This window comes from Macrobrachium nipponense, chromosome 1 (genome assembly GCF_015104395.2).
Source record: "Macrobrachium nipponense isolate FS-2020 chromosome 1, ASM1510439v2, whole genome shotgun sequence".
In the NCBI taxonomy this organism is placed as follows: domain Eukaryota; kingdom Metazoa; phylum Arthropoda; class Malacostraca; order Decapoda; family Palaemonidae; genus Macrobrachium; species Macrobrachium nipponense.
This window is the reverse complement of record NC_087200.1, coordinates 65,953,695-65,967,502: the sequence shown is the minus strand read 5'-3', so window position 1 is coordinate 65,967,502 and position 13,808 is coordinate 65,953,695. Positions and strand designations below refer to the sequence as shown.

General features: G+C 36.5%; 2 protein-coding genes across 5 annotated transcripts in view; one reads left to right on the top strand and one right to left on the bottom strand.

Moving 5' to 3' along the window:
- The window catches only part of LOC135219377 (DNA repair protein RAD51 homolog 3-like), a 247,163-nt gene that overhangs the window by 177,609 nt on the left and 55,746 nt on the right, over positions 1-13,808 (top strand). The gene's annotated exons all lie outside the window — the stretch shown is intronic.
- Positions 2,475-13,808, bottom strand: part of LOC135220041 (DNA repair protein RAD51 homolog 3-like) — a 56,081-nt gene continuing 44,747 nt past the window's right edge. The window contains exons 4-5 of the mRNA XM_064257372.1: positions 10,147-10,348; positions 2,475-2,642 (exon numbers count right to left, since the gene is read on the bottom strand). Coding sequence (XP_064113442.1) covers positions 2,475-2,642; positions 10,147-10,348 — 370 coding nt within the window. The remainder of the gene's footprint in view (positions 2,643-10,146; positions 10,349-13,808) is intronic.

The window sequence follows — 13,808 nt, the reverse complement described above, 5'->3', positions numbered from 1 at the left end:
CATATGTATACAATGGTAATGTCAATTCAAAGCTACAAATGTCCTTTAATATCTCTAAATTCAGCTTTTACCAGCTCCCAAATGTATATATTTTCATATATGTACCGAAGGGGAATTTTTAAAATTGATAATAATTTTCGTCCCCCCATGGGATCGAACCACCGTCCAAGTGGACGGGGACGAAATCAGGACAGTCAGTGACGCTATCCAATCAGCCAACAGAGACGCTATAAGTCATATCGATTCTGACCTTAACAAATCACCCTCAATCTGGGCGCTTTCGTAATTAGAATCGATATGAAACCCCGTCTACCATGTTGGCCAATTCGAGCGTTTGACAGCACGAAGCCTTTTGTTATGAATAATTATCACATCGAACCGTGATCCATTATATATCAATTCAAGCTACAAATGTCCTTTAATATCTAAATTCACTTTACCTCCCAAATGATATATTTTCATATATGTACCGAAGGGGATTTTTTTAATTGATAATAATTTCGTCCCCCCATGGGATCGAACCACCGTCCAAGTGGAACGGGGACGAAATCAGGACAGTCAGTGACGCTATCCAATCAGCCAACAGAGACGCTATAAGTTCATATCGATTCTGACCTTACAAAATCACCCTCAATCTGGGCGCTTTCGTAATTAGAATCGATATGAAACCCGTCTACCATGTTGGCCAATTCGAGCGTTTGACAGCACGTAGCCTTTTGTTATGAATATTATCACATCGAACCGTGATCCATTTATATATCAATTCAGCTACAAATGTCCTTTAATATCTAAATTCACATTTACCTCCCAAATGATATATTTTCATATATGTACCGAAGGGAATTTTTTTAATTGATAATAATTTTCGTCCCCCCACTGGATCGAACCACCGCCAAGTGGACGGGGACGAAATCAGGACAGTCAGTGACGCTATCCAATCAGCCAACAGAGACGCTATAAGTTCATATCGAAATTATTATCAATTAAAAAAATTCCCCTTCGGTACATATATGAAAATATATCATTTGGGAGGTGAAGTGAATTTAGATATTAAAGGACATTTGTAGCTTGAATTGATATATAAATGGATCACGGTTTCGATGTGATAATTATTCATAACAAAAGGCTACACGTGCTGTCAAACGCTCGAATTGGCCAACATGGTAGACGGGGTTTCATATAGATTCTAATTACGAAAGCGCCCAGATCGAGGGTGATTTGTAAGGTCAGAATCGATATGAACTTATAGCGTCTCTGTTGGCTGATTGGATAGCGTCACTGACTGTCCTGATTTCGTCCCCGTCCACTTGGACGGTGGTTCGATCCCATGGGGGGACGGGGACTAAATTATTATTCAATTAAAAAAATTCCTTCCTTTTCGGTACATATATGAAAATATATCATTTGGAGGTAAAGTGAATTTAGATATTAAAGGACATTTGTAGCTTGAATTGATATATAAATGGATCACGGTTCGATGTGATAATTATTCATAACAAAAGGCTATGTGCTGTCAAACGCTCGAATTGGCCAACACGGTAGACGTGGTTTCATATCGATTCTAATTACGAAAGCGCCCAGATCGAGGGTGATTTGTAAGGTCAGAATCGATATGAACTTATAGCGTCTCTGTTGGCTGATGGATAGGCGTCACTGACTGTCCTGATTTCGTCCCGTCCACTTGGACGTGGTTCGATCCCATGGGGGGATGAAATTATTATCAATTAAAAAAATTCCCCTTCGGTACATATATGAAAATATATCATTTGGGAGGTAAGTGAATTAGATATTAGGACATTTGTAGCTTGAATTGATATATAAATGGATCACGGTTCGATGTGATAATTATTCATAACAAAAGGCTACGTGCTGTCAACGCTCGAATTGGCCAACATGGTAGACGGGGTTTCATATCGATTCTAATTATGAAAGCGCCCAGATTGAGGGTGATTTGTAAGGTCAGAATCGATATGAACCTTATAGCGTCTCTGTTGGCTGATTGGATAGCGTCACTGACTGTCCTGATTTCGTCCCCATCCACTTGGACGGTGGTTCGATCCCATGGGGGGACGAAATTATTATCAATTAAAAAAATTCCCCTTCGGTACATATATAAAAATATATCATTTGGGAGGTAAAGTGAATTTAGATATTAAAGGACATTTGTAGCTTGAATTGATATATAAATGGATCACGGTTCGATGTGATAATTATTCATGTATACATATGTATATATATATATATATATATATATATATATATATATATATATATATTATATATATATATATATACGTATATATATATATATAATTTACAGAAATGACAATATAATTTCCTGGAATAGAAGAACTATTTATTTGCAATAAAGAGTAATAAAGATATTTACCTGAAACTTTGCTGCTAAATTACTTCATGGGGAGACTTCATTAATCTGGCTACACGTACTCCATTTTCCCAATTAAATTTCATTTTTATATCAAAATAATGACTCCATGCCTCAGTGGATTTTCCAGTGAATTTTCTGTCATATTGCTCTCCAACTCATTTGATAGTAACAGCTTTGATGCATAATTCTTGGGCTCATAGGATTCTGCAGTACCATACCCTTTGTCTTCAGTCAAATGGTTGACAAAAAGCACCTGTGAAAAAGAATAGCACAAATTTATCTTCAAGAACAATTATAACCTACAAGAACCAGTGTTAGTATAATTTGCTTTTTTCCGGGTGAGTTCTTTGTTTTAGCTTTTGGCAGGAGTTAGATTAGAGGGTAATGCTTGACCTATGACTTGCTTATCTATAGTTATTTGGCAGTTGGTCTGGCTGTGTTATCTCTTTGATGAACAGATTCCAGTTTTTTTCATATCTGCCTTCCAGTTCCCTTTGACAAGTTCACAGAATTATTTGGCTTACGATGGCTGCATTCAGAATCGTATGTACTCCCTATATGGAAAGGGTCTTTTAAATAGTAAAGATGACTCACTTTAGTTAATGAAAGTACAGGCAGTCCCCAGTTTTATGGCGCTTGTCTAGCACCATAAAATTGGCAATTCATGGTGCCATAAGGGTGCTTATGGTGCCAATATCCGGTTATTGGCAACATAAGTGCCATTATGGCGCCATAAATCACTGTGTTTCAGTTAATGGTAGTTTTCGCTTATCGGCACACCCCTGGGAACCCCCTGTACTAATATCTTAAAGACGAATTAATTCTCCAAGATATACCTAATACGTATATCTTTTGTTCTTTTCTAATCTCTATGGGTAAGTAGTGTCTAGTTTTTTCTTTAGTGATTACCACATGGTACTTTGTAATCCCCCGATTCAATTTCTTTTTTTTGGAATACATACATTAACAAGAGCTAAAATTTCTTTTGTGATAATCTGAACGGCTTCAAAAATATATTTTAGTGGGTTTGTTTTTTGATAAATGAAATAGGATAGAGTAGATGGGTATGTTGTTGATAAGATAAGAAAAAGGCTGCAACCCACACCTCCGTCTTTACTGAGTACTAACACAAACTTTCATTCTCCATCTTCTCCCTAAAATTTTTCTAGTACCTTTGCCTTTGTATATTTTTTATCATATCTCAGGTCTCATCTAATATCCTCTTATCCCACAACTGAGTACTACTGTAGTAAGTACTTCGTTTCCAACAAAATGATAAATTTTCCTGAAGCTTGTCCAGTCTTCATTGATTGCTTCCACCTCCTTAGTTATAGTTTATACATCAACTAACCTTATTTTGAGTTTCGACTGCAAACATTCTTCAGCATTTATTAAAGCTTTATCATATTGAATCTAAATACTCTCTCAAATTTTTTGTCTGGTGCTTTTAATTACATTTTTAGTGTTGTAAAGACAGGTTGGTGATCACCACCTAAGTCTGCTCATCTTTCACCGTTTGTTTTCCCCTCAAGATAGAAAGATATTATCTATTCACAAGATTTATTACAACACAAAAAATAATAAACTGCATCCCATCTTCATTTGGAGTCTCTCCTAGACTTTCCTTGCCGTTTACATCTTCCATACCTAAACACCTACTTTGTTTCTACCATCTACACATTACCAACAATAATTCTTTAATTCATTTTTTGTATCATTTCATCTATGGCATTTTGCAATTCTATAAAAAAATCATACATATTTCACTTCTTCACGAGTTCAATTGTTGATGAGTAGTAAATTATAATATTTTAGTGGCACTCTTTTTATCTTTATCTTGCAAGCAATACCCTACTGCTCACTGCTCTAAAATCAGACTGTATCTTCTCTACTATGGTCTTAATACAGTGCCTGCTCCTCTACTAATTCCACCTGGTCTTCCTGAATATATGTTCTTTTTCCTTGCTTGGGCATGTTAAGAACTTTCAAGGAAAAGAAAGGGATATAAATGAACTGTCTGTTGCAAAAGGGGACATAGGAGACGTGGCCCAAGAAACTAGTTTTGGAAAGTCAATCACCCAGTCTGGAAGATGGTGTGAGAAGATTCACCTATAAGACTTGAAAAGGTCTCTGCAATACGTAAAGAAAGCCCTCTTAATTAAATCCTCCATACAGCCTGGAGTAAGTCTGGTGAAAATCAGACTACCTCAGTAGATCTCTTGAAGTGAGATTGCCCGAGAAGACAGTGTGGGGGAGGATCCTGTAGGGTCCACCCACAAATGAACAGGCTCACAAAAACATGATGCAGTTAAAAAATGGGATATCAGACTAAGTAAAGTGGCAATTATTTCAACATAATGATGAAGGGCATGAGGGGAGGAGGTTTAACAGATCGTACTATAGCATGGAAGCTGATGTATATGTTACAGGGACGGTATGGCCACAAAAGGAGGAAGACGTGGATACCTTGAAGGAGAAAACTGGACAAGTCTCTAACCACCGGATGACATGGAGACGACGAAAAGGCAGTTATAAAATCCTACCGAAGAGGTGGCTTTCCCTACTGTTATGGCTGAAAAAATCTCTCTGAGCCTACGCAGTAGGCTGTCAACTGAATGGAAGTCAACACAAGGGGAGACTCTTGCAGGAAAGATATTGAGGATCCTTTTCTGAAGACTTCTAAAAAAAATAGAGAAGCCAGGGCTCACCTGGTTGGAGGAGGACCTAGGGAGGTCTTCTTTGAAGTGCAGCTTGAACAGAGGTTACTGAAGAGATTGGCCCCTTGATCTACTGCCTCTAAAGGATCGTTGTTGTAGAGTTGAGACATTCCTGGAAAACGGAATTGTTGGCGTACATTCTGACTCCCTAGGCCTGACAGACTGGATAAGGTCTTGTTTAACCATCTTCTGTAACTCCCAGGCTACATTCTGCACTGTAGCAGTAGGAAAAAGAAACATTATGATCCAGAATACCAAAAGAAGAGAGGATCTTTTTGAATAAGGCACTCCTTTGGTGGTGAAGCACACAACAGGTCTCTTTTCTTCAGTATGCCTAACAAAAAGGGGGCAGTCAGCTCTCATGCACCATCTCTAATACCCTGTCTGCATACGACGGAACTCCCAACCAATCTGCAGCAAAATTTTGTCTTGAAGAGATGTGCATTCTTCAATCTTCTTTGATAAGGTACTAAAGGTCCAATCTAATAAGTTGAATATTTCGAACATGTAAAATAAGTCCTTTAGCAAATGATCTACTTCTGAGTAAGTGAACATAACTTGGCTAATGTGAAGGTTGATCCTCTCAAAGCGTCAATGAGGTCGGAGAAATCTGTCTGGGAGAAGGCAGAAACTCCCAGGGAAGGAACTTCACCTGTGACGTAAGAAAGGTAGGTTCTATTAGAAAGGTGAGAAAGAGGAGTGCAAAACACTAGTTGCCAATACTTCTCTCCTCTGAAAGCCAACTGTCAATGGCGGACAGCGCTCCTTAGACGAGAAGGAGAGGACCCTCCTCAGAAGTCTAGCAGCCTGTAACAGCTGTCTCCTCACAAGCCAAACTTGGTGAAGAGGGAGCCACTAGAGAAGAGAATGATGGATAACTGGGTAAAAAAAAAAAAAAAAAAAAATAAATACTTCATCAACGGGGCATAGGCAGATACGTATTGGTTACTCCTGAACATTATCCTCATCTTCCTCCACCCAACCTGAAGTAGGAGGTAAAATAGTAGTCTTGAGAAACTGCCAAAGGATTTTTCAGAAGATCCAAAACTCTTGCTAGGTTAAGGATTCTTGAAATTTATATCATGGTCCCAGGGGGATCGCAGTATGTCAAGCCAGCGGCTGATGGGATTAAAAGAAGTATCCTGAACAGCAGTAGCCTTTAACACATCCCAGTTCGACTGTAAAGGCGGTAAAAATATGCCAAGAACTAGGCGTCACATGCTTCCCTGGAGCTGAAGACCAGCCAGGTTATCGGCACCCAAGCAGTGGGGGGGAATCCAGAAACACTCACAAAGTCTGACACAATATCAGAGATGTGAGAAAATCTCAGTTAAGAACGTAATGTCACTATGATTCACATAACTGGAATGAAAAGCACTCTCTGGTGCCACTGAACATTTGGCACCCACTGGGCACTTGTCTGAATGGCTGCTATTGAAGGATCATAAGCAGCAGAAACATGAAGTCCAGTAGGAAGAAGTGGTCTCGTAGCACTTGCAAACACTGGTAGCTGTGAAGGTATGTGAGTAAGCTGTTGAAAATCAACACTCAGATGATCTGGCGCCTATGGACACTTCCGTGCCAGTGGGTGCTCTTGCGAAGAAGGCGCCAATGGGTGCTCTTGCCTTGACATACATACAAGTGCAAAATAGGAGTCACATACTGAAGGGTAATCTGCATAAGCAAAGACACTATGCACTCTAACCCATTAGGAGGGGGCACAGGCACCGGCAGACGCTCGCATGCAGGACGTTTCTTGGAGTTAGCAGCTGGCAAAGAAGACACAGGAGGAGAAGAATCCAGCACTAAAGGACGCTCAGAAACTTTCGTAAGCACGGATCACCAGACTGGTCTCTGAGGAAGATTCCTCGAGGAGGAAAAAAACGCCTCTTAAGGAAGAGTGTCTTTCTGACACAAGCTGTCCCTCTAAGCACTGTTGACCTGGAAAAAAATGTTCAGTGCTGTCCCAGAAGCTGCACGAAGGACATTGGTCCATCGGGAGATCACTAGCCTTCTTGGGCAGAACAGAAGGCGAAATATGACATTTTTATAAAAAAAAATAATAATAAGGTTTTAATTATACTTAACCAGTAAATATATAACTGCAAGTGAAACTCTTAGCTATACAATTACTGGACAAGTTACATAACTAAAAATTATGAGTTCTCCTTTTCAATGGGCGAGACTTGAACACAAAGCGCCATTGGCGACTGGGGGAAGATTCCTCAGAACTCAATACACTAGAGAGACATGACACTTCCTTCGAGATGCCTTTCCAATGGCACTCTGTCGAGACCTGGGATACGTCAGGGTGGTCCGAAAGTCTTATTACCCAAAAATTACCAACAATAGAGGTACAAGTACTACTGCAATAATACAAAATACATATCCTGGATTCAGTTTATTCTTGTTACCCCTAAATATCATTTTAATTTTCACAATTTTTTGTCCTAATATTTTTTAATTTTCTTATTTCAGATGGCTGAAACAGCAAATAAACTGAATCCAGTACATCTTCTCTATTACTATATTACTTGTTCTTCTATTGTTTCAAGGTTCTTATTTCGTTTGATTGTTCTTACAGTGAATAGACTGAATCCAGGATATATGTTTTGTATTATTGCAATACTTGTACCTCTATTGTTGGTACTTTTTGGTAGGGGTAACAAGACTTTCGGACCACCCTGTACAACAGGAACAAGTGTGGGGTAACTATCCGAGGGGAAATCCATATGAACCCTATAGACCAACAGTATGTCTCCTCCCACATATAGAAGAGTCTTGAGAGGAACTGGATTATTAGATTCAATAGGGCCAGATAGCTACATCCTCCACAACACATCCAGTAAGATGTTTTTCCAATGGCTATCTGTTAATACCTGGGTCTGGCAACAGGTTTGACTGATGGGGCAACTACTTGTGTGTGAACCCCCGACCTCCCTTGGACTCCGTTTGACTCCTCCCAAGTATAGGGGAGTCTGACAGGGACCTTCCGTCTAGGAGAATCGAGGGATGAATAACCACCTCCTCCAATGCACAACACTTCACTATCACAGGGTTAACATTGCTAACCCCAACACAAACTGGCAAAGGTATGGGAAGGAAGCGAGAGAGCCAGGCAAAAGAGCAAGTGGTAAATTAAAGGCTTGGTACTAAGCAGGAGAGTAAGACACAAAAAAATGGAGCAGAGAGTTATCTGACACTAGACACAATTGGCTCCCACTGGGAGCTCGGCGCCACAGGAAACTCAGGTGTTATAGCAGCTTGGCCCCAACTAGGCACTCAGTTACCTAGTACATGATAAATGCATGATATAAACTTGGAGTTGAACTAATGACTAGACAGGCTCAACCAGTATAGTTTGGGACCAGGTAAACTAATAGGTTTGGTGCCAGATGTACAAAGTTGCTGGTACATATTAGCTCTGAGTCAATCCAAACCCAATGTAGGCACCACTAAAGCAATATATACTTTGTTCCCTTGATCATGTTAAATGCATCCCTCTATTGGGATTTCCCTCTGTGGTGAGCTCTTGTACGTTTTCAATGAAAATTGCTTCTTATAATTCTCTATTATTGCTTGTACTAGGATCTCAGTTGGACTGTTATTCAAAAGCCAATTATAACTATTTCTTTCCTGCTACACTATACCCTTCCACTTAAACAATCCTGGAAAGGAAAGAGTGATAAGCCTTTAAATTTATTGCAATTTTGTTGCAGTAGCGAACAAGTTATTAAGCAAAACTGGTGAAAAAACTTGTATCAAGACTTTATAACAAACAATAATTACTAATCCTGCTAGTAGAGCATTGCAGAATTAAAATTCAACACCAATATCATTCTGGTAACGAATGCAATGTTTACATTATCATGCTACTCTATCAGGAGGGTAACTAATGCAATGTTTACTTATTATGCTACGTGTCTTCAAATTGGTAACATTTTACATTGTAACATTACTCATTGTAAAGATGAGTTAATCAAAAGATTGTAAGATCAATACTGAAATGGCATTATCAAACAATATCAGGTCAGACACCAAAGAGTAATTAAACAATTAACTACAATTTCACTGTAAATGCAAACTGTTGATGTGCTACAGTAAAAACAACTAAACAAGGAAAAAACCTCATCCTGAAGCTTTCGGCTGAAGCTATTCGACTTCCAGTTTGAATATCGAAGTTCGGTAAATAACTGGCAAAAAATGAACAATTGCTGCTGACACAAGATGTTATAACCAGGTGTCGCAAAAACAGAATGAGCTAGTCTGCTGTGTTGTTCCTAACCATCTTACTAGGGGCGAGACTGGTGTCTTTTACACAATATCAGTGTTGCTACTGTGAAATTTGAATCTAAACTGGTGCAAATAAATAGAAACTATAGCTATGTAATTACTGGTTAAGTTACTTAATTAAAATCAATAATTCCCACCAATCATGTTGGTTAAGAATCCAGATAAAGTGCTAAGATTCCTGCCCCAAATAACAACTCACACCTGGAATTCCAATGACTGCACTATGGTAGAATTCCATGATCTAAATACTTTATTATTATACTTTTTGGTTTTAGTAACACATCAGGTCAAAACATTTTTGGATTGTTGCATTATCAACAGTTAGGTTCACACGTAAACTTTGACCCAAGCCATGGTTCCTTTGCCTACATATCAAGCATCAAAATCCTCAAGTCTTAGAAATCCAAAAGATTTAAGTCAAAGAAATATAAATTTAAGACTTTTTGAATCAAATCTGCAAATAAATTCCTGGTGCCCAAAAGCCCACTCATTAAGCAGGTGGTCATGTAGATATCGAGATCTTGCAGAAAAATCTACATTTACTTGAATAACTATGTGCTAAATATATAACTACCAATAGATGATTGTTATTTACTTCCAGGAACAGTAACTACAAATATCTGTTTTAGGTATCATTATTGTCAAACTGAACTTGAGTAATAAAAATATCTAGGAAAGTCACCAATACCTGGAGCATACAACTAACAAAGAAAAAACTCACTTCTACTCAGCATCACTAATACTTACTGCTAAACCATAGGTGATTGCAAGGCCTGCAAGTTCTTGTGCTGCATGACACTGAAGCTGTCGATGCACTCTATGGTCAAGATAATCCTGTACTACAGGTATTGCTATAGAATCAACAATAATGAGTTTGATCCTCTGATTCTCTCCCTGAAGGACTGGAACATGCTTAATGGTTGCCATAACTTCAAACAAGGAGTGGCACCTACAATTAAAAATGCATGGATAGACATTAATTTATTATATCCAACCCTGTCGAAAAGTCGAGTCACCTTTAATTAATGAGTCATAACTGGGAAAAAACTACAATATCATAACATGAGCACTTATGAATACACATGGTTCAATATGCAAGAATTTTCCTCACTGATAATTCATGTTCAACTAATACAGTTTCCTAAAGGGGTATTGATACACTAAAGATATTTACATTAATTAAAACAAGTCTTTTAGATAATTTCCAACTCTAGCCTCACCCTAAATAAATATATTCAACCTAAAAGCAGTTAAAGAGAAGACTGTGTTGCATTTCTATTTCCTTTATGATTAGCATTAAAAATCATGTTTCATGTTCCACCATTTTGTTAACAACTACTGTACCATTCTATAAATGTCTGCATTTTTTCATAAACCCTGTACCAACTTCCTTTTCTATTTATGCATAACACTTGATGCATATATATATATATATATATATATATATATATATATATATATATATATATATATATATATATATACTATACTATATATATATAATATATATATATATATATATATATATATATATATATATATATGTGTGTGTGTGTGTATGTGTATATATTATATGTATATATATATATATATATATATATATATATATATATATATATATATGTACATCGAGCTACAAATGTCCTTTAATATCTAATTCACTCTACTTCGGAATTAATATATTTTCATGTATGCTTAACCGAAGGGGTAATTTTATTAGGCGATAATAGAATTGTCGGCGCCCAGGCGCGAACCCAGGACACCATACAAATCCAGGCATGTCCAGTGAAGCTTTTACCCACTCCACACACACACACACACACACACACACAGACACATATATATCTAGACTATATATTATATTATATATACCCACACAAAATATATAAATCTATATATAATATATATATATATATATAATGTATATATATATATATATATATATATATATATATATATATATATATAATATCGATATATAACTTAAATATATATATATATATATATATCATAACTAATGTAATATATATATATATATCTATAATAAATATAGATATATAAATTATAAATATATATATTGATATATATATAATATATAATGTATATATAAAAACGGATATTATAAATAGATATCTAAATATACATATATTAAAATTTTTAATATATATATAATATATATGATACACATTTATATATATATAGATATATGTATATACATACATATATATGTATATATACATATATATATATATATATATATATATATATATATAATATATATAAAAATATATATATATATATATATATATAAATATATATAATATATATATATATATATACATATTACATTACATACATATATATGTATTATATATAATATATATATATATATATATATATATTTATATCTATATATATATATATATATATATTATATATATATATATACATATATGCTATATATATATATATATATATATATATATATATATATATATATATATACCTATATACATACATATATATATATATATATATATATATATATATATATATATATATATATTATATATATATATATACAGTGGGCGCCCCAGTATTTGCGTTCTCCAGATTTCACGGATTTCTCTCGGGAACGATTCCCTGCATTTTTCTCTGAAAATTCGGGCATTTGCAGTATTTTTTATGAGAAATATCCAAAAATTCCTGTTTTTTTTTATCAATTTCATCATAAAATGCACTTTTTGTGATAAAACTATTAAGAAAACCAAGTATGAAAATTTGTAGTGGTTTTTCTTGAGTTTTAACTAACAAAATAGGCTGTTTTTAGCGTTTTTATAGGGGTTCCAAACATTCGCGGGTTCTTACTATTCACAGGGGGCGTCTGGTATGCATCCCCCGCGAACAACGGGGGGGACCACTGTACACACACACACACACACTCTATATATAAAATAATAAATAAAATATGTCTATTAGTAAACATATATATATATATATATCGAGCTACAATGTCCTTTAATATCTAATTCGCTCTACCTCGGAATTAATATATTTTCATATATGCTTAACCGAAGGGGATTTTTTTTTTTTCTCGATAATAGACTTGCCTGGACCAGGGCGCGAACCCGTGGATCCTTTCAAACCCAGGAACGTCAGTGAAGCTTTACCTACTACACCACCGCGAGAGGCTAAAAGTTCATGTCACCTCTCACCCTCATATACCTTTTGCGCGCAGGTAATTAGTTGGTTTGGAGACAACATCAACCCACCTCGACTCCGGTAGTGTTTGTAGTGCTTTTGACAGCACGTAGCCAATCTATAAGTCATATCACATTTCCGTGATTCATATACATATATCGAGCTACAATGTCCTTTACTATCTAATTCGCTCTACCTCGGAATTAATATATTTTCATATATGCTTAACCGAAGGGAAATTTTTTCTCGATAATAGACTTGCCTGGACCAGGGCGCGAACCCGTGGATCCTTTCAAACCCAGGAACGTCAGTGAAGCTTTACCTACTACACCACCGCGAGAGGCTAAAAGTTCATGTCACCTCTCACCCTCATATACCTTTCGCGCGCAGGTAATTAGTTGGTTTGGAGACAACATCAACCCACCTCGACTCCGGTAGTGTTTGTAGTGCTTTTGACAGCACGTAGCCAATCTATAAGTCATATCACATTTCCGTGATTCATATACATATATCGAGCTACAATGTCCTTTAATATCTAATTCACTCTACCTTGGAATTAATATACGTATTTTCATATAAGCTTAACCGAAGGGGAATTTTTTCTCGATAATAGACTTGCCTGGACCAGGGCGTGAACCCGTGGATCCTTTCAAACCCAGGAACGTCAGTGAAGCTTTACCTACTACACCACCGCGAGAGGCTAAAAGTTCATGTCACCTCTCGCCCTTCGGTTAAGCATATATTGATGATGATTAATTCCGATGTAGAGCTAATTATTAGCTATTAAAGGACATTGTAGCTCGATATATGTATATGAATCACGGAAATGTGATATGACTTATAGATTGGCTACGTGCTGTCAAAAGCACTACAAACACTACCGGAGTCGAGGTGGGTTGATGTTGTCTCCAAACCAAACTAATTACCTGCGCGCGAAAGGTATATGAAGGGTGAGAGGTGACATGAACTTTTAGCCTCTCGCGGTGGTGTAGTAGGTAAAGCTTCACTGACGTTCCTGGGTTTGAAAGGATCCACGGGTTCGCGCCCTGGTCCAGGCAAGTCTATTATCGAGAAAAAATTCCCTTCGGTTAAGCATATATGAAAATATATTAATTCCGAGGTAGAGCGAATTAGATATTAAAGGACATTGTAGCTCGATATATGTATATGAATCACGGAAATGTGATATGACTTATAGATTGGGCTAC